This window comes from Ranitomeya imitator, chromosome 1 (genome assembly GCF_032444005.1).
Source record: "Ranitomeya imitator isolate aRanImi1 chromosome 1, aRanImi1.pri, whole genome shotgun sequence".
Taxonomy (NCBI): Eukaryota; Metazoa; Chordata; class Amphibia; order Anura; family Dendrobatidae; genus Ranitomeya; species Ranitomeya imitator.
Genome location: NC_091282.1, coordinates 1,100,147,685 through 1,100,166,308, shown reverse-complemented (window position 1 = coordinate 1,100,166,308; position 18,624 = coordinate 1,100,147,685). Strand labels below are relative to the sequence as shown.

At 47.3% G+C, this 18,624-nt stretch overlaps 1 protein-coding gene across 1 annotated transcript in view; it reads right to left on the bottom strand.

Annotated features, from left to right (window-relative positions):
- WWC2 (WW and C2 domain containing 2) overlaps positions 1 to 10,243 on the bottom strand; it is a 283,965-nt gene extending 273,722 nt beyond the window's left edge. The window contains exon 1 of the mRNA XM_069744273.1: positions 9,708 to 10,243. Within this exon, the coding sequence (XP_069600374.1) occupies positions 9,708 to 9,835 (128 nt within the window). The 5' untranslated portion in view covers positions 9,836 to 10,243. The remainder of the gene's footprint in view (positions 1 to 9,707) is intronic.
- Between the last annotated feature and the right edge of the window lie 8,381 nt (positions 10,244 to 18,624).

Here is an 18,624-nt window from a genome sequence, read left to right as displayed (position 1 = left end):
GCATGTGCATAAATAAACAACGCATCCAGCACCAAATACATACATACATACAGAGCTGTTGTCCATATTGCCCCATATGTAGTGCCACGCCAGCAGCCCTGATACGCGTTTCGCCTGGGCTTCCTCAAGGGGATGATAATGACATCACCTCTATGCTAGATGTCAATCACTCACTTGGAAGCATGGTTACAAGACCCGAGGAAGGACTAGTATGGGAGCATTAATGACCCAGAGATTAGTCCTGGCTTATATGCATACCGGAAGACAAATTTTTAACTATTTTTCACAAACAAATCACACATGAAGGGTTTATTATAATACAGCAAAGGGTATGTAAAGTCATAGTTGTGGGTTTAGATGGGTAGGGACTCATCTGAATAGAGTAAATAAATCAGACTTCAGCGCTAGTCAAATCAGCTCTTTTCTGTGGAGGATGCTGGATGTTTGGCTTAGTTCAACATCAAGGCCTGACCCATTCTCTAAGGTAGATGATGCAGAGAATGAGTCTGGTATATGTGCGGATTAGTGATGAGCGAATATAATTGTTACTCGAGATTTCTCGAGCACGCTTGGGTGTCCTCAGAGTAGTTTTTAGTGCTCGGAAATTTAGCTTTTATTGCCGCAGCTGAATGATTTACATCTGTTAGCCAGCATAAGTACATGTGGGGATTGCCTGGTTGCTAGGGAATCCCCACATGTAATAAAGCTGGCTAACAGATGTAAATCATTCAGGTGCGGCAATAAAAACTAAATTAACGAGCACTAAAAACTACTCGGAGGACACCCGAGCATGCTCTAGAAATCTCAAGTAACGAATATATTCGCTCATCACTAGTGCTGATCTGTGCTTGATAGCTAGCTCCCTTCACGCAAGCCAACTGTTTATCTATCTGGTCAACCCTTTTAATATTAGGAAGAGCCTGCAACGCACCTTGGGGTACGCAATTTATGCTTACTCTAACACAGGAGCTCAGTTCATGGTGGCAGTGTACCCACCTCCATACAGTAGTAAAATGTGTAGGTAAACCCAAAATGAGTAACCATGGAGACAGGTGTAGACGGGCATTAAAAGGGTATTGCCATCTCCAAGATCTTATCCAAACATGTAGCTGTAATAATAATGTTAGCAAATACCTCTAATTAGAAATGTAGTATAATTTTGTGCAGGCATTACAGGGCCTTGAGTATGCATGGTTATGGCTAGAGTGGAGTGAGTTTTTCAAAATTTTGTTCCGATTATGATCGGCACCCAATATTGTTCTCCGTATGGTCATCCGTGTGTAATGCGATTTTCTCGCACCTACAGTGGGGCAAAAAAGTATTTAGTCAGTCAGCAATAGTGCAAGTTCCACCACTTAAAAAGATGAGAGGCGTCTGTAATTTACATCATAGGTAGACCTCAACTATGGGAGACAAACTGAGAAAAAAAAATCCAGAAAATCACATTGTCTGTTTTTTTATCATTTTTTTTGCATATTATGGTGGAAAATAAGTATTTGGTCAGAAACAAACAATCATGATTTCTGGCTCTCACAGACCTGTAACTTCTTCTTTAAGAGTCTCCTCTTTCCTCCACTCATTACCTGTAGTAATGGCACCTGTTTAAACTTGTTATCAGTATAAAAAGACACCTGTGCACACCCTCAAACAGTCTGACTCCAAACTCCACTATGGTGAAGACCAAAGAGCTGTCAAAGGACACCAGAAACAAAATTGTAGCCCTGCACCAGCCTGGGAAGACTGAATCTGCAATAGCCAACCAGCTTGGAGTGAAGAAATCAACAGTGGGAGTAATAATTAGAAAATGGAAGACATACAAGACCACTGATAATCTCCCTCGATCTGGGGCTCCACGCAAAATCCCACCCCGTGGGGTCAGAATGATCACAAGAACGGTGAGCAAAAATCCCAGAACCACGCGGGAGGACCTAGTGAATGAACTGCAGAGAGCTGGGAACAATGTAACAAGGCCTACCATAAGTAACACACTACGCCACCATGGACTCAGATCCTGCAGTGCCAGACGTGTCCCACTGCTTAAGCCAGTACATGTTCGGGCCCGTCTGAAGTTTGCTAGAGAGCATTTGGATGATCCAGAGGAGTTTTGGGAGAATGTCCTATGGTCTGATGAAACCAAACTGGAACTGTTTGGTAGAAAACCAACTTGTCGTGTTTGGAGGAAAAAGAATACTGAGTTGCATCCATCAAACACCATACCTACTGTAAAGCATGGTGGTGGAAACATCATGCTTTGGGGCTGTTTCTCTGCAAAGGGGCCAGGACGACTGATCCGGGTACATGAAAGAATGAATGGGGCCATGTATCGTGAGATTTTGAGTGCAAACCTCCTTCCATCAGCAAGGGCATTGAAGATGAAACGTGGCTGGGTCTTTCAACATGACAATGATCCAAAGCACACCGCCAGGGCAACGAAGGAGTGGCTTCGTAAGAAGCATTTCAAGGTCCTGGAGTGGCCTAGCCAGTCTCCAGATCTCAACCCTATAGAAAACCTTTGGAGGGAGTTGAAAGTCCGTGTTGCCAAGCGAAAAGCCAAAAACATCACTGCTCTAGAGGAGATCTGCATGGAGGAATGGGCCAACAACAGTGTGTGGCAACCTTGTGAAGACTTACAGAAAACGTTTGACCTCTGTCATTGCCAACAAAGGATATATTACAAAGTATTGAGATGAAATTTTGTTTCTGACCAAATACTTATTTTCCACCATAATATGCAAATAAAATGTTAAAAAAACAGACAATGTGATTTTCTGGATTTTTTTTTCTCAGTTTGTCTCTCATAGTTGAGGTCTACCTATGATGTAAATTACAGACGCCTCTCATCTTTTTAAGTGGTGGAACTTGCACTATTGCTGACTGACTAAATACTTTTTTGCCCCAGTGTATGTATCTGTATGACATGCATATGGCTTTACATTTCTCACTGATTTCCCCCATTAAATTTAATGGCTCAATGGGATGGAATGAGGAAAATGTGTGCGTGTTTGTCGGGTTTTTCCTCGCACCCATAGGCTTGCATTAGCGAGTCTCAGACGATATACGTGCACAATCGCAGCATGCTGAATACGCCAGAGAAAAAAATAAAAAAATAAAAAAATACAGTGATGTGAGCTGCCCCAGAGATTAACAGCGGTCCGAGTGCTATTCTCACGTAGCACTCGTCAGTATTATATACTAGTGTGACTCTGGCCATATCCCCATGTTCGGCCGATAATGTAGCAAGTATCAGCTTTAGGGCTCATTTCCACTTGTGTGAGAAAAAAACGGTCCGATTTACGGACCGAAAAAACTGATGTAACGTGTGCGATTGTCATGCGAGTGTCATGCGAGTGTTATGCGATTTTTAATCGCATCATCCGTTTTTACATCCGTATGACATCCGTATGCAATCCGTTTTTTTTCTCTGCAAATATTTTTATACAGTCATTTACAGGACTATTTACAGTGTTCTGTGCCACAGAATGGTAAGGTATCCGTAAAAAACGGATGGAATACGGATGTTCCGTATTCCATGCGTTTTTTTTCTCACACCCATTGACTTGCATTGGCGAGTCTCGTCCGAGACTCGCAGCATGCTGCGATTTTTTTCTCAGCCGACACAGATTTTTCTCAGTCCGATTTCGGCTGAGAAAAAAAAAAAAAAAAAAAATCGCAAATGGAATGTCACCTATTGATTAACATTGGTCCGAGTGCAATCCGATTTTTTATCGGATTGCACTTGTCCGTTTTTCTCACAAGTGGAAATGAGCCCTTAGGCCGAGTTCACATGAGAGCCTTATATATTGTAGGGATTCACTCTGGTAGGCATTAGGCCTTAGGTAGCATTCACACAGACAATGCAGATTTGGTCCCAACAGTGCAGTTTTTGCTTTCCACAGGTTGTACAACAAAATCAAACATAAGTCCATAGCCTTGTCCAGGTGCTAAGTAAACAGTATAGACCCTGGCTACTCGTACATGGCTGAGCTAGCCCCAGGTAGAGCAAACAAAACAGCCATTGTCCACAGCACCACTGATACTTGCAGTTCTCTGCACTCGACCTGTGCAAACTCTTTTAAAGCCGGGTACACTTTAGCGTTTCAGTCAGCTGTGTTGCTGCGGACTTCTTTCCTTAAGCTCCGCCTACTCCGCATGCGTCCTGCGTACCACTATCTTTAACACGGGGTATGCAGGGACATGCGTTGTATGCGGATGCATCCGCGTGCGTCATTTTGAAGTACCCTCCGGACGCAACATATTGCATTTTCTTGCGTCCGGCAGGCACGTCAAATCGACGCACGCGGACGCATCCGTATGGACGCATGTGGAAGTAGGCGGAGCTTAAGGAAAGAAGTCCGCAGCACCAAGCTGCGGACTGATACGCTAATTTGAACCTAGCCTTAGAGAGGGATTCAGACCTCTTACATCCATTTATTAAACACTAATAGTATTTAATGATATAGAATGGTACTTCAAATTTCATCCAACAACACAACCCAAAACCGAGAGGTAAATAAATAAGGTTGAGAAATGAAGTGATCCAGGAAATTAAAAAAAAAAAAAACAATATTTCATTGTACTGTTATTAGCACCCCCCCAATTATAAGTGCATTTTTCTACTATTGATTAGTTCAGCGTCTTCTATACGGCATGTTCAGCTTTTTTTAATGATATATTTAACATGTGTTTAAATAAGATATTGTTTTTTATTTCATGGATCACTTCATTACTCAACCGTTTTTACCTCATGGTTTGGATTTCGTGTTCTCAGTTACATTCAGCAGAGTAAGGCTAGGTTCACATCGCGTTTAGGGTATTCCGTTAAACGGATATGCTAAGTATGTGTCCCAAATTGTCTTTATTTTTGCGATTGCGTTAACGCATGGAGCAATGGAGGTCTACCGTACCCGAAAATGCGGTAGTCCGCGTTCAAAGGTGCATCACAAAGTAACAGACCATCGCTAATGCATGCCGATTTTGACATGCGTTCGGATGCGTTCGGCTAATTGAAGTCTATGGGCGCGTTAACGGATCCGTTTTATCACAGTAGAGCCGCATAGAAACGAATCTGTTAAATGGAATGCCCTAACGCAATGTGGACCTAGCCTAATTAGGGAAACACGGCACTTCTGGTGGTGCACAAGTAGGATAACGAATCAGTCAGCTGTGATGTAGAAATACTTGGCACTCGTATAGGTGTGTTCAAGAACTTATTTATTGAGTGAAGAAATTCCAGAAATAAATGAGACGTTTCGGTCAATACCTGCATCTCCCAGCAGGACAACGACCCCAAACATACTTCAAGAAGCACCCAGAAATGGATGGAAACAAAAATAGTTTGACAGTTCTGAAGGGGCCAGCAATGAATCCGGATCTAAATCCCATTGAATACCTGTGGAGAGATGGCACCCTGCAAATATGAGAGACCTGGAGCAGTTTAGAAAAGAAGAGTAGTCCAAAATTCCAGTTGAGAGGTGTAAGAAGTTGAGGGTACATACAATTTTGCCCAGCTCATTTTTACAGTTTATGTGTGAAATCAAGTCCAATTTGTTTGGGTTTTTTTGTGTTGTTCCAATACATACATAATTTTCTGGGAGAAATAATTCACTTTCTGGAACAATTTCAAGGGTGCCAGCACTTTTATGGTCTCCCTTCCTTTGAGCTGGATATTACATTTAAAAAGCTCCCTGCTAGCTGTGTGCCCATGTTCGAGACCAGGTCCTGCTCAGACTTCATTCACAAAGGATGTCACTATGAAGCACGGTAACGTTTTAATACTAGAGGTTAGGACCATCCCGAATTTGGGTACACCTTGACGTTGGTGGCATGGCTTGACTTTTTTTTTAATCAAAGACAGTGTTTATTAAGCGCCCAATTTTATGTATATGCACTATTGACTTTACTTACAGGGTATTTGTTCATTTTGTTTCTGTCTTGGATTTTGCCTACACCTTTGGTCATGTACATATTAGGCCGGCTTCACACTCAGCGTATGAAAATACGGTCCGTATATTACGGCCGTAATACGCTGAAAAGTCCCGAAAATAGTGGTCCGTAGCTCCTCCGTAGGCAGGGTGTGTCAGCGTTTTTTGCGCATGGCATCCTCCGTATGTAATCCGTATGGCATCCGTACTGCGTGGTTTTCTCGCAGGCTTGCAAAACCAACATACCGCTATAGAAGTGATCCATGTGTCCCAAAAAGAAAAAAATATATATATATATACTGTCTATATATATATTGGCTTTCTAGGAAAGTTCCCACGATCTATGAACATCCAGCAGAGGGCGCCTCACCGCAAATGAAGCTAAATATAGATCATTCCCCGGGGGTTTTGCAGCAAGGAGCAGCCTGCATTAGCGGAACTCCTTGCTGCAAAATGTTTTAACCCCTTCAGAAGGATTTACATCGTTGGACGTTACAGATCTGCGGAGGGTAAGTATATTGTTGGTTTATTATGTATTTTTACTTACAGAACGAGGGCCTTCAGTGATTGGATTGGGCGTAGAATAAAATACTCCAACAACCATTGTTTTTATTTCATTAAAATAATTTTAAATAATGTGTTTGTGTTTTATTTAACCCTTTACTACAATTGGATTAATAATGGATAGGTGTCATAATTGACGCCTCTCCATTATTAATTAGGCTTAATGTCACCTTACAATAGCAAGGTGGCATTAACCCTTCATTACCCCATATCCCACCGCTACATGGGAATGGGAAGAGAGTGGCCAAGTGCCAGAATAGGCGCATCTTCCAGATGTGCCTTTTCTGGGGTGGCTGGGGGCAGGTGTTTTTAGCCAGGGGGGGGGCCAATAACCGTGGACCCTCTCCAGGCTATTAATATCTGCCCTCAGTCACTGGCTTTACTACTCTGGCGGAGAAAATTGCGCGGGAGCCCACGCCAATTTTTTCCGCCATTTAACCCTTTATTTTAAGAGCTAGAACGGCCAAATTTTGCAGATACACGCTACTGACATTAGTAGTGTGGAATCTGCAAAAAAAATGGAGAGAAGACATGGTTTACTGTATGTAAACCATGTCTCAAATCATGTCGGGTTTAGGAAGGAGAAAGAAAAAGCCGGTAATTGAATTACCGGAATTCAAGCTGTATAGCGCTGGAATAAATATTAATATATATACATATATGTGTCTCACTGACATATATATATATACCTATTCTATGTGTACACATTTATTCTACCTATTGGACTGTAAGCTGTCAGTGTGATTTTACTGTACACCGCACTGAATTGCCGGCTTTTCTCTCTAACAGCGCTGCATATTTCTCGCAAGTCACACTGCTTGTCCGTGTGTAATCCGTATTTTTCACGCTTCCATAGACTTTCATTGGCGTATTTCTTGCGCAGTACGGTGACAAACGCAGCATGCTGCGATTTTGTACGGCCGTAGAAAGCCGTATAATACTGATCAGTAAAATACGGCAGATAGGAGCAGGGGCATAGAGAATAATTGTGCCGTATTTTTTGCGAGTTTTACGGACGTAGTTTCTGCGCCCTTACGTCCGTAAAACTCGCAAGTGTGAAGCCGGCCTTATACACACACACATCCCCCGTGTACATATATGCAGTGGCAGGAATGTGATAGGATCAGGAAAGCCTTTCCAAATTAATACACCTTTTTGGATGCAGCAGGTCAGAAAACCATACCGGCCTACAGAAGAGTTGAACATCTCCTTGATCTATAATGAGGAGCAAAACTGATGGTGGTAAAAAACATCATTGGTAGAGTTCTGGATAAAAAGATCTCGGTTTGCTGACATCTACAGTACGTGGGCCACTATGTTCAAGCTTGCTTTAGAACTGGCAGCAAAGTGTGATGACTATGACTCTGTCCATCATAGCAATCACTGATCGCTCAGCAGCCGTTTAGAAAATTGTAAAGTAGTCTCAGACCTCGGCCACTCGCAAAAAGCTTTATGATTGGTTATGGAAACGCTGATGGCCAGGACAGTCCCGGCCTTTTCTATTCTTCATTACCTGAGCTAACCCCTCTATTATACACAATGTACAACTAGAACTTAGAACGAGAGGCAGCAGGTGTCAACCCAGAGATCGTGCTCTTACTGCCCAATGCAACCCATCTGGGTAGCCTAGATGCACGTGGCCCAGTGTGCCATGTACAGGAAAATCACTACCAGCCAAGAAACAATATCATTGGTCGTAAGTGGGCTCTTTCCACAGATGCCCCCAAACACAAAAATTGTGGAAAAAATACTAAATACAACAGGTTTTTTTACTAAAATAATTTTGAAAAAAAAAAGTATGTCTAAGGCCTCATTCAGACGTCACTTTTTTGCATCAGAGAGTGCCATCCGTACTTGTACCTACAGCAGTGAAATGGGGTCCGTGCAAAATCGTAGAGACGTGTCTAAGTTTGATCCGAGTGTCAGATAGAATTGGCAATACAAGACTATGGGTCCGTGAAATTCAGGCAGCACTTGGATGACATCTTCATGGACTGTTGCATATAAAAAGAACGTAGAATTTGTTTTCCTTCTCGTGTACGAGAAAAACTGATGACACTCAGACCAAAAATCACTGATCAAACTGGGTCAGTTTCACGTCTGTACGAGACCCGGGCCAGAGTACCGTCTTCAGGTGTAAGTGATGACTATCCGGCCCAGACATACGGTAAGCGGGTGGCACATCCACAGAGGACAGACATACTCCACAATGCCCACCGGTTGGCACAGGGGAACCCCACCGGTTGGCACATCCACAGAGGACAGACATACTCCACAATGCCCACCGGGTGGCACATCCACAGAGGACAGACATACTCCACAATGCCCACCGGTTGGCACATCCACAGAGGACAGACATACTCCACATTGCCCACCGGTTGGCACAGGGGAACCCCACCGGTTGGCACATCCACAGAGGACAGACATACTCCACAATGCCCACCGGTTGGCACAGGGGAACCCCACCGGTTGGCACATCCACAGAGGACAGACATACTCCACAATGCCCACCAGTTGGCACAGGGGAACCCTACAATGGTCGCTGCAGAATGCCCTGCATGTTGTTAAACCAGAATGGGTAGCCCCAATACTCCGGTCATGACACGTTGTATGGCAGCAGATGGAGGGCATGGAGGAATCTGGCGACACGGGTATGTGCGGTGACGGAGGCACATTACTGACATATATAGCACACAATGCTGGCGGGGCGGTATGTGACCATGACGTGCCCACTAATACTGGGTGCTGGCCCGCCATGCTTTACTGGGCACAACACTGCATGGTGGAGGATGCAGCTGGCCTGGCACCATAACACGTCCCTATCACATGGATTCCACTTTTGGGGCCCTGGTGGGCGCTGTCATGTGACACTTGATAATGTTATTAACCAGTTGGGGTTCGGGGAGTGTGGGAAAGCTGCGCCCCTCCTCCGCCCCAGTAGTCACCGGCCTCTAGGTTGCCTCACCACATTTTTCCCTCACAGAGCCCGACATTCCTGCGCCGGCTCCTCCTCCCCTCATTACCCAAAGTGACTGCTCCATGTGCCTCCCCCCGGCCGACCACCACCCCCTGCCCGCCGCCTCCCGGCCCTGCCTGTCTTTCTTCCCGAGCGCCCTCCCCCTCCAGGCTCAGATACCACATAACCGTATAACAGCTGCTACATTGTAACCACGGCCCCCGTAATGTCCGCTGCAGCGGTGAGGAGGGCCACAGGTCACCTACCTGTCCCGGGGGTCGATCCAGCTGGTCTGCCTGCTCTTGTGATCGATGTAAAACACCTTCCCGTCGTAGTCTCTGGCTTCTTCCCAGCCATCCGGTAGAGGCAGCTGCCCATTCCCCTTCCTAGGCATGATCAGCCCCTGCAAACTCCTCCATAAGTCCAGAAAGGGTCTGGAGGGCGGCCGGCGGGGCTCGCGGCGGACACCGGGAGGAAGCCCCTAGCGCCGGGCACCCCCCGCTCCGCTCGCCAGCATGTCTGGGGGCTGCACTGGCAGCTCCCGGCCCGGAGATCGCACGAGCAGCCGTCTGGATTAGGATCCGGGGAAGCCAATAACCTCGGCCTGTTCCCAGCCACAGGCTCATTAGCATGAGATTAGCATCCGTCTCATCTGCATGCACATTCCACACTCCTGCATTCCTCAGCGCTAACCCCTCGTGTGCCGGGCGGCGGCTCCGGGGACTGGCAGGGCAGGGCGGCCGGCTGCCGGGAGGGAGCGCATTCTGCAGGACGCGGAAACTTTATCCCAGGCAGAGAAGTTCCTGCCCTGCCGGTCACAGGGGGCCTGCACCACCTGACAACCGTGCCTGCACCGTGCCTGCCTGCACAGATTACCACCCCGACACTGGACCCCCTTTACGTCCGTCTTCATTTTCCCATCTCGTTCTTTCCTCCCGTACAGAGAGCTTGTTTTTTTTTTTGCTTTGCAGGACTTGTTGTAGTTTTTACTAACACCCTTATTTTTACCTTATAATAAATTGAGAAATCAGAAAAAAATTCCAGGTAGGGGCGTGAAGTGGTGACACCAAATCCCCCCACCCCCAATACACTACTTGTTTTTGTCGTGCAGTGAAAATGGCCTTCAGGTTAGTGCTATTACAAGCACGACCAAATATTTTCATTTTTTATTAATTTCTTTATAAAGTGTTTGAACTTTGTTAAAAAAAAAAAAATAAAAAGGTTTGTGTCGCCATTTTCTGGGACCCATAACTTTTATTTTTCCATCGGTGGCTCTTGTTTTTTTGAGTGGTGAGCATTCCGATACTGCAAATATCGGGTATCGGACGATATTCGCTGTATCGGAGTTCCGATACTGAGTTTCGATATTTTTGCAATATCGGATACCGGAATCGGAAGATCCCATAGTGCAATGATGCACTATAATGGAGTGTGGGCGGAGACTGCGTGTGTGTGCGGGCAGGGTCTGTGCGTGACCGTGGGGCTCTGTGCGGCCTGCCGGGGCTCTGTGCGGGCTGCGGGGGCTACCGGGGGTCTGTACAGGCATCGTCCAATGGGACGCAAATGTGAAAGATTTCTTAATGAGCGTTGAAATAAAATAAAAAAAACACAGCGAGGGCTCCCGCGCAATTTTCTGCGTCAGAGGGGGAAAGCTGACGGCCGGGGGCCAATATTTGTAGCCTGCTATGAATATCAGCCCGCAGCTGTCTGCGTAGCCTTTACTGGCTATTAAAATAGGGGGACCCCCCAAGAAATGACATGGGGTCCCCCTATATTTTATAGCCAGAAAGGCTACACAGACAGCTGCAGGCTGATAGTCATAGCCTAGAGAGGGGCCATGGATATTGCAAGGTGACATTAAGCCGGGTTAATAACGGAGAGGTGTCAATAAGACACCTATCCATTATTAATCCAATAGTAAAAAAGGGTTAATAAAACACATTAGGAAAAAAGTATTTTAATATTCTTCATTTAATCATACTTACCATACTTCAGCGCCTGCAAAAAAACGTAAAATAAACCGTATACTACCTGTCCACCGTAGTCCAATTAATAACGAGTGTCCCATGACAATCTACCCTATAGAACAGTGACATCGGGTGATGTCACTGCTCTATAGGACCCTCAGTGACACACTGACAGGAGACAATGGCTCCTGCAGTGCATCACTGAGAGGTTACCTTAGGACAAAGTCTCACTTTATGGCAATTGCTGCGTGGGAAAATTTCTCACACATCAATGCCAAAAGTGAGACTAGGGACTATTTTTTTACAGTGGGGGTAGAATACAGTGCGGAAGGATACCTTCATCCCGTCATTGTGTTCCTGGAGCCCCTGGAGAGCGGTCGCATCAGCTGATGCTGCCGTTCTCCATGGGAGATCGTAGTGGGACACTCATGGATTTCTGTGGACAGGGAGTATATTGGTTGTTTGTTATTTTAATATTTTTTACAGGTGACACTGGCTTTGGGGATCAAAATGACAAGTAATGGTGAGTATGTACTCTATGTTATATGTACTGTATGTCTGTATGTATGTATTGTATGTAATGTATGTAGTATGTATGTTATATGTATATTTCTTTTTTTACATTCAACACATTAGCCGGATGATGGGACTACTACTGTCCCATCATTGGCTAATGTGTCAATCACTGTCACTGTTGCAGGCACTTGTAGTCCCATCAGACGATGCCTGCACAGACCCCCGGCAGCCCGCACAGAGCCCAGGCAGGCCATACAGAGCCCCGGCAGCCCGCACAGAGCCCCGGTAAGCCGGCACAGAGCCCTGGCAGGCCCGCACAGAGCCCCGGCAGGCCCGCACAGAGCCCCGGCAGCCAGCACAGAGCCCCGCAGCCAGCACAGACCCCCGGCAGCCCGCACAGAGCCCCAGCAAGCCTGCACAGAGCCCCAGCAGGCCCGCACAAAGCCCCGGCAGGCCGCAAAGAACCCTGGGAGCCTGCACAGAGCCCCGGCAGGCACGCACAGAGCCCCGGCAGGCACGCACAGAGCCCCGGCAGGCCGCACAGAGCCCCGGCAGCCAGCACAGAGCCCCGGCAAGCCCGCGCAGAGCCCCGGCAGCCCGCACAGAGCCCCAGCAAGCCTGCACAGAGCCCCAGCAGGCCCCCACAAAGCCCCGGCAAGCCGCAAAGAGCCCTGGGAGCCCGCACAGAGCCCCGGCAGGCACGCACAGAGCCCCGGCAGGCACGCACAGAGCCCCGGCAGGCCGCACAGAGCCCCGGCAGCCCGCACAGACCCCCAAGACGCCTGTACAGATCCCCGGCAGGCACACACAGACACGCGCAGTGTCCGCCCACGCACCGCCCACACTCTTCCCCCCTCCGGAACAGGATGTAGAAGGACAGAAAGGGCTTATTTACATTCCGATATTTGTGTCCCATTGACTTGCATTGGTATCGGGTATCGGTATCGGCGATATCCAATATTTTTTGGATATCGGCCGATCCAATCCGATACCGAGACTTATTGATTTCGGAAGGTATCGCTCAACACTACTCAACACTAGTGGTGAGTTGTAGTTTTTATTGGAAACATTTTAGGCTATGTGCACACGTTGCGGATGAGGCTTAAAAATTTCTGGTGCGGATTCTGCATCTCCTTAGCAGAAAACGCAGGTGCGGATTTGTTGCATTTTTTTGTGCGGATTTGCTGCGGATTTACTGCGTTTTTTACCCCTGCGGATTTCTATAATGGAATGGGTACAAAAACGCTGCAGATCCGCAAAAAAGAAGTGACATGATCCTTCTTTTGATCCGCAGCGTTTCCGCACGGATTTTTCCGCACCATTAGCACAGCATTTTTTTGCCATTGATTTACATTGTACTGTAAATCATTTGCGGATCTGCAGCGTTTCTGCACCGCAAAAAAGCTGCCGATCCACAGGAAATCTGCAACGTGTGCACATACCCTTAGGGGTCTCTGAAATTCTGGCATTTTAGTTTCTATTTCTTTATGTAGTTTACTATTTGGGTAGATTAATTTTAGATTTTCATAGCAGGTAGGGATGTGGAAATAAATTATTAGTTCTTTATTTTGGAATTGGAAAGTGATATAAATATTTATTTGTAAAAACATTTTCAATTATTTTTCACTTTTCTTTTTAGTCCCCCTCAACTCCTGTCCTCAAATCCCACCAACAGGTCATGTTTTCAGGATTTCCTTAGTATTAGAGCTCATACTCGTGCAAAATACGGACGACTGCAATCCGATAAAAAAATCGGATTGCACTCGGACCAAAGTTTATTCAATGGGTGACATCTCATTTGCGATTTTTTTTTTCTCTGTCGAAATCGAACTGAGAAAAAAATCGTAGCATGCTGCGATTTGCTGCATATCTCAGATGAGACTCGCCAATGCAAGTCAATGGGTTCGAGAAAGAAATCGCACAGCACTCACACCATGCGAGTGCTGTCCGATTTTTATGCACCGATGTCCTTTGAAAAGCCGTAAATTCATGTCCGGCGTACTGTAAAATCAATCACACTGACAGGTTGAGAATAAAATAGATATATACACACATAATAAGTATATATATATATATATATATATATATTTACGCTGCTCAAAAATATAAAGGGAACACTTAAACAACAGAATATAACTGTGAAATCAAACTGTCCACTTAGGAAGCAACACTGTTCGACAATCAATTTCACATGCTGTTGTGCAAATGGAATAGACAACAGATGGAAATTATTGGCAATTATCAAGACACCTCAATAAAGGAGTGGTTCTGCAGGTGGGGACCACAGACCGCATCTCAGTACCAATAATTTCTGGCGGATGTTTTTGTCACTTTTGAATGTTGGTTGTGCATTCACACTCGTGGTAGCATGAGACGGACTCTACAACCCACACAAGTGGCTCAGGGAGTGCAGCTCATCCAGGATGGCACAACAATGCGAGCTGTGCAAAAAGAAGGTTTGCTGTGTCTGTCAGCGTAGTGTCCAGAGGCTGGAGGCGCTACCAGGAGACAGGCCAGTACACCAGGAGACATGGAGGGGGCCGTAGGAGAGCGACAACCCAGCAGCAGGACCGCTACCTCAGCCTTTGTGCAAGGAGGAACAGGAGGAGCACTGCCAGAGCCCTGCAAAATGACCTCCAGCAGGCCGCAAATGTGCATCCCCATCCAAAACATTCTATTTATGTAATTTCTGTTGCGGAAATTCGCATCTCTGCAAGATAAATTGACATGCTACAATCTTGAAAGACGTGCCGCATGTCAGTATGATCCACAGGCCCTGGACTGTTCCCGGCAGTTGAGAAAAGGGGGCGTGGCTAAGCTTAGGAAATTGTCCCGTGCGAGTAATCTGACAGTTACGGCAGGAACGTGCAGTGCGCAAGAGGTCAGTGTAGGTGCTCCTAACGCAGAGTATCGTAAGAGAGCAAGCCTAAGACTTGAAGGCCAGAAGGCGATAAATGGAGACTGTCGTCAGAGCCATGTACCGATATCGCTGATACCGCTGGCACCATTGACACCGCTGACAGTGAGACAAAGGGCTGTGTGTATGGGACATAGCCTCGCGCCTACGCAGACCGGAGAGTCATACCACCCATTGTGAACTTTATCCTGTTAAGCTTCTAAACAGACCCCACATAGGGGAAACTACCGTGCAGGACAGAGACATTGCCTTGTGTATTCCTTCCCCTTCCGGACCCAAAGCTGGCATCAGGACCACAAGGAAACATCGCCCACAACAGGACCCAAGATGCCATCCTCTCCAGGACAACGCTGAATTTCCACAGCGCCATTGCCTTGGTGCCACCGTTTGCACCCAGGGAATACACTGAGGACTGCGTAAGATTGATAAGTCTATTTCCTCTGACCGTATTGTTTCAGTTACTTGTTTTACTACCTTGTTCCAAGTTGCAGTAATTTGTATTAAGAAAATTTCCCTCTACTTCTCCCTGCGTGGAGTATCCATTGTAGAATTAAATCCCCTGATAACCCTTGCTCTGACTACGTTCCTTTATTGCATCCTACGTGCCTGCTGTGTCCTTGCACTTGGAGTAGTCGGCAGGATGCAGTCTACACGTACGCAGACCAAGCTTCTGGGGAGGACCCTAGGTCCTGTATCTCTCTGGGGGCAATGATGACCAATCTTCCTAAATTTAATGGGAATAACACCATGTTATGGAGCTGGACTGAACGCATAAAAGAAATGATTAGAATGCACCCTGTGGTCCCCGCCTTGCAGGCAGAGGTCGCCGTGATGGCTTTAGAGAGGGGGAGGCAAGGGATTCAGTTATGTTGCGGCCCCTCCGGGAATGGGATACGCTTGACAAAGTGTTGCAAATACTGGAGGAGACTCACGGGGACCCCACAGATGTAGAGGAATTGAACATGCGGATATTAAGTCAGGTTCACAAAGAGAGGGAGACGGTGACACAGTATGTGAACGTATTGCAAGAAATCCACACTGTCATAGTCAGAAAAGACGGCTTGGGAGTAGGACTGACTGATGTGGTGTTACGAGGCCAGTTTGTGATCGGGATGAGAGATGCGCTGATAAAACAGGCCCTGCGGGAACGCTTGCGCGGGAACCCACTCATGACCTTTGCAGAGGTGGGAAGAGAGGCGCACACACGTGAACAGGAGCAGGGGGTGACAGTCACGGCATCGAAGGTCCGGAACGGAGAGGTGGCCGTGAATTTAATTGCTGAACCAGAATGGGTGGAAGATTTACGGAAAGAGATCCAATCTATGAGGGAAGATCTGACCGATACTAAAAGGAAGGTTACCTTGTTAAGTACACCCAGAAGCAGAACATTCTCAGAACCGTGACGGGGTGGAAGAGTATCTCGTCGGGAAGAGCCCCCATCTTGTTAACACTGTGGAGAACTAGGACATGTAGTCCGGATTTGCCCACAATGGGGGCGGCCACTACAGCGCCGCCCGGTGCCAGAACAGTCCAAAAGGAGAACCAATAGTCCCACCAATTTAGTGTCAGTGTGTCCATTAGTATGGGCTGAAATGGATGGACGAGCCATACGCTGCCTGGTAGATACGGGCTCTCAAGTAACCACGATGCCTGAGACGTAGTTTAAAAGACACTTCCCAGAAGCCATGAGTCCTGAGTGGGGTCCAGTGATCAAGTTGACGACCGCCAATCATTTATCTATCCCGGTCACAGGTGGCATGGGTGCAGATTAATGTCTGCGGCAAAGACCTGGGCCACAATGGAGTGGTGTTAACCACTGGCGACCCCACGCATGGACATACCGTCACACTGGGAATGAATGTACTGAGGGAGTTTGGAAGTCTTCTTATTAACGAGTCTCCTAACGTATTCCTGAAACAGTGGAGCCCGCATACACCACAAAAGAGAGTGTTTCAGCATTTGATCCGGATGGCCCAAGCACAAGAGGCCTCCTGTGATGGAAAGGTGCTAGGAAAAGTGATAGTTCCGGCTGCAGCCAATCTCGACTTACCACAAGGTCAAAGTGTGCTTTCACTACCTGTCCGATCTTGCACCCCGCTGGAGGGGGGTCGAAGTACAACTAGAACAGGCTGCCATGGAGAATCTACCATCAGCGCTCTTGGTTGCCAGGACATTAGCGACCGTGCATGATGGAATGGTACCTGTGCGGTGTGTCAACTTAAGGGAAGACACCCTGACGCTTACCCCCAGAAGTGAAATCGGGCAAATTGTAGGCATGCCAAAGGATCTGATACCATCACAAGCCATCCAATTAAAGGCAAATGGGGAAGATCCATGGACTGTAGCTGTGGAGACAGCCCTGGTGTTCGAACCCCAACAACAGAGAAAGGGGCGTCACATCTTAGAACAAACTTGGGCTGAGTTGACAGAGTTCACACCGAAGCAGGTGGAGGCCTTACTAGAACTTTACCAGGACGTGTTCGCTCGACATGAGGATGATTTCGGCTGTACAACTGGCATGACACATGAGATCCCAACGGGTAATGCTGCGCCTGTAAGAGAGCGTTATCGACAGATTCCTCCACAAATGTACCCGGAGGTAAAAGGGATGCTCATGGAGCACCCCCAGACACAGGGCCACGAGTTCTCGGTACCGGGCCTCTCTGGTTCAATTCTGAGGCTGTCCCGGCTAGACCCGGTTCGCGACCCTGCTAAGGGGCGTCCAATAAAGGTGGTGCAGTCTGTCAGGGGTTCATGACGCCACCTGTGGTGTTCGGTCAGGGTGACCGACGCTGCTATGGGGTCAGCTGGGGTGATGGAATGGCAGCTGGATGGTATACCTTCCCACAGGTGAAGTATGTCCCCAGGGCTTCCCAGTAAGGTGGATGGTAATGGTGTAGGGTGCAGTCAATAACGAGGACACAGGGTTGCAGTCTCTTTACCTCTTTACTGAAGACTTCAGGATCCTCAATCCAGAGCACGCTCAACAGGGCTATCTGAGACCGGCCGGTCCGATGGGCACAACCAGAGTTTCCTTCGCAGATGGAAATCGTTGCCTACCACTAGCACCTGTGTGTTGTAGTCCTACCCTGCTGAGCATTCGGGAATAGTCCTCACAACTGCTGTTCTTGTTCGTTCGTTCTCTACAGCTCTCTCTCTCTTTTGGTTCCAGATGTTGCTAGTTTCTCGTCCCCCACGAATGTTATGGCTAGGACGCACCCATATGACGGGAAGGCTCGGAACTCTTCCGGGACCCTAGAGATGCCCCTCTCCACGCGTTGCCCCCTATGTCTTCATAGGTGTAGTAAGGTAGACAGCCAACCTATGATTAACTGTCCTGCGGAGTTCGAAGTAAGGCCTAGAGTCAGTTAGTCCTGCGGTGTTCCGGCCACTGGCTACGCGCCTCAGTAGGATGTTGCCTCGGTCTCACGGCACGACTCCTACTGGTACTCCTTTGTGCTTGATCTCGTTTACACTGTTCTACAATATCCTTCCCTTCGTGTCTCTCTCTTGGATACCGCCGCGGGGTGTGCAGGCGCGGTTCCGTTACGTTCTGCTCTGTTCGCTAGGCACATGCCAGGTTCCCATGCCTGACAGGGACCCCCCTGTGTCTTCTCCCTGCAACACCCCCTGCCACGGGATGTTGCCTGAATCCAACCCAGTCAGCTTCTAACTTCCTCCCCAACCCCTAGTTTTACCAGTGTGAGGAGTGGCCCAATAAATAATGCCTTTTTCTCCCCCTAGTGGCCGGAGTGTGAAGTGTAATGTGTTCTGGTGATACCT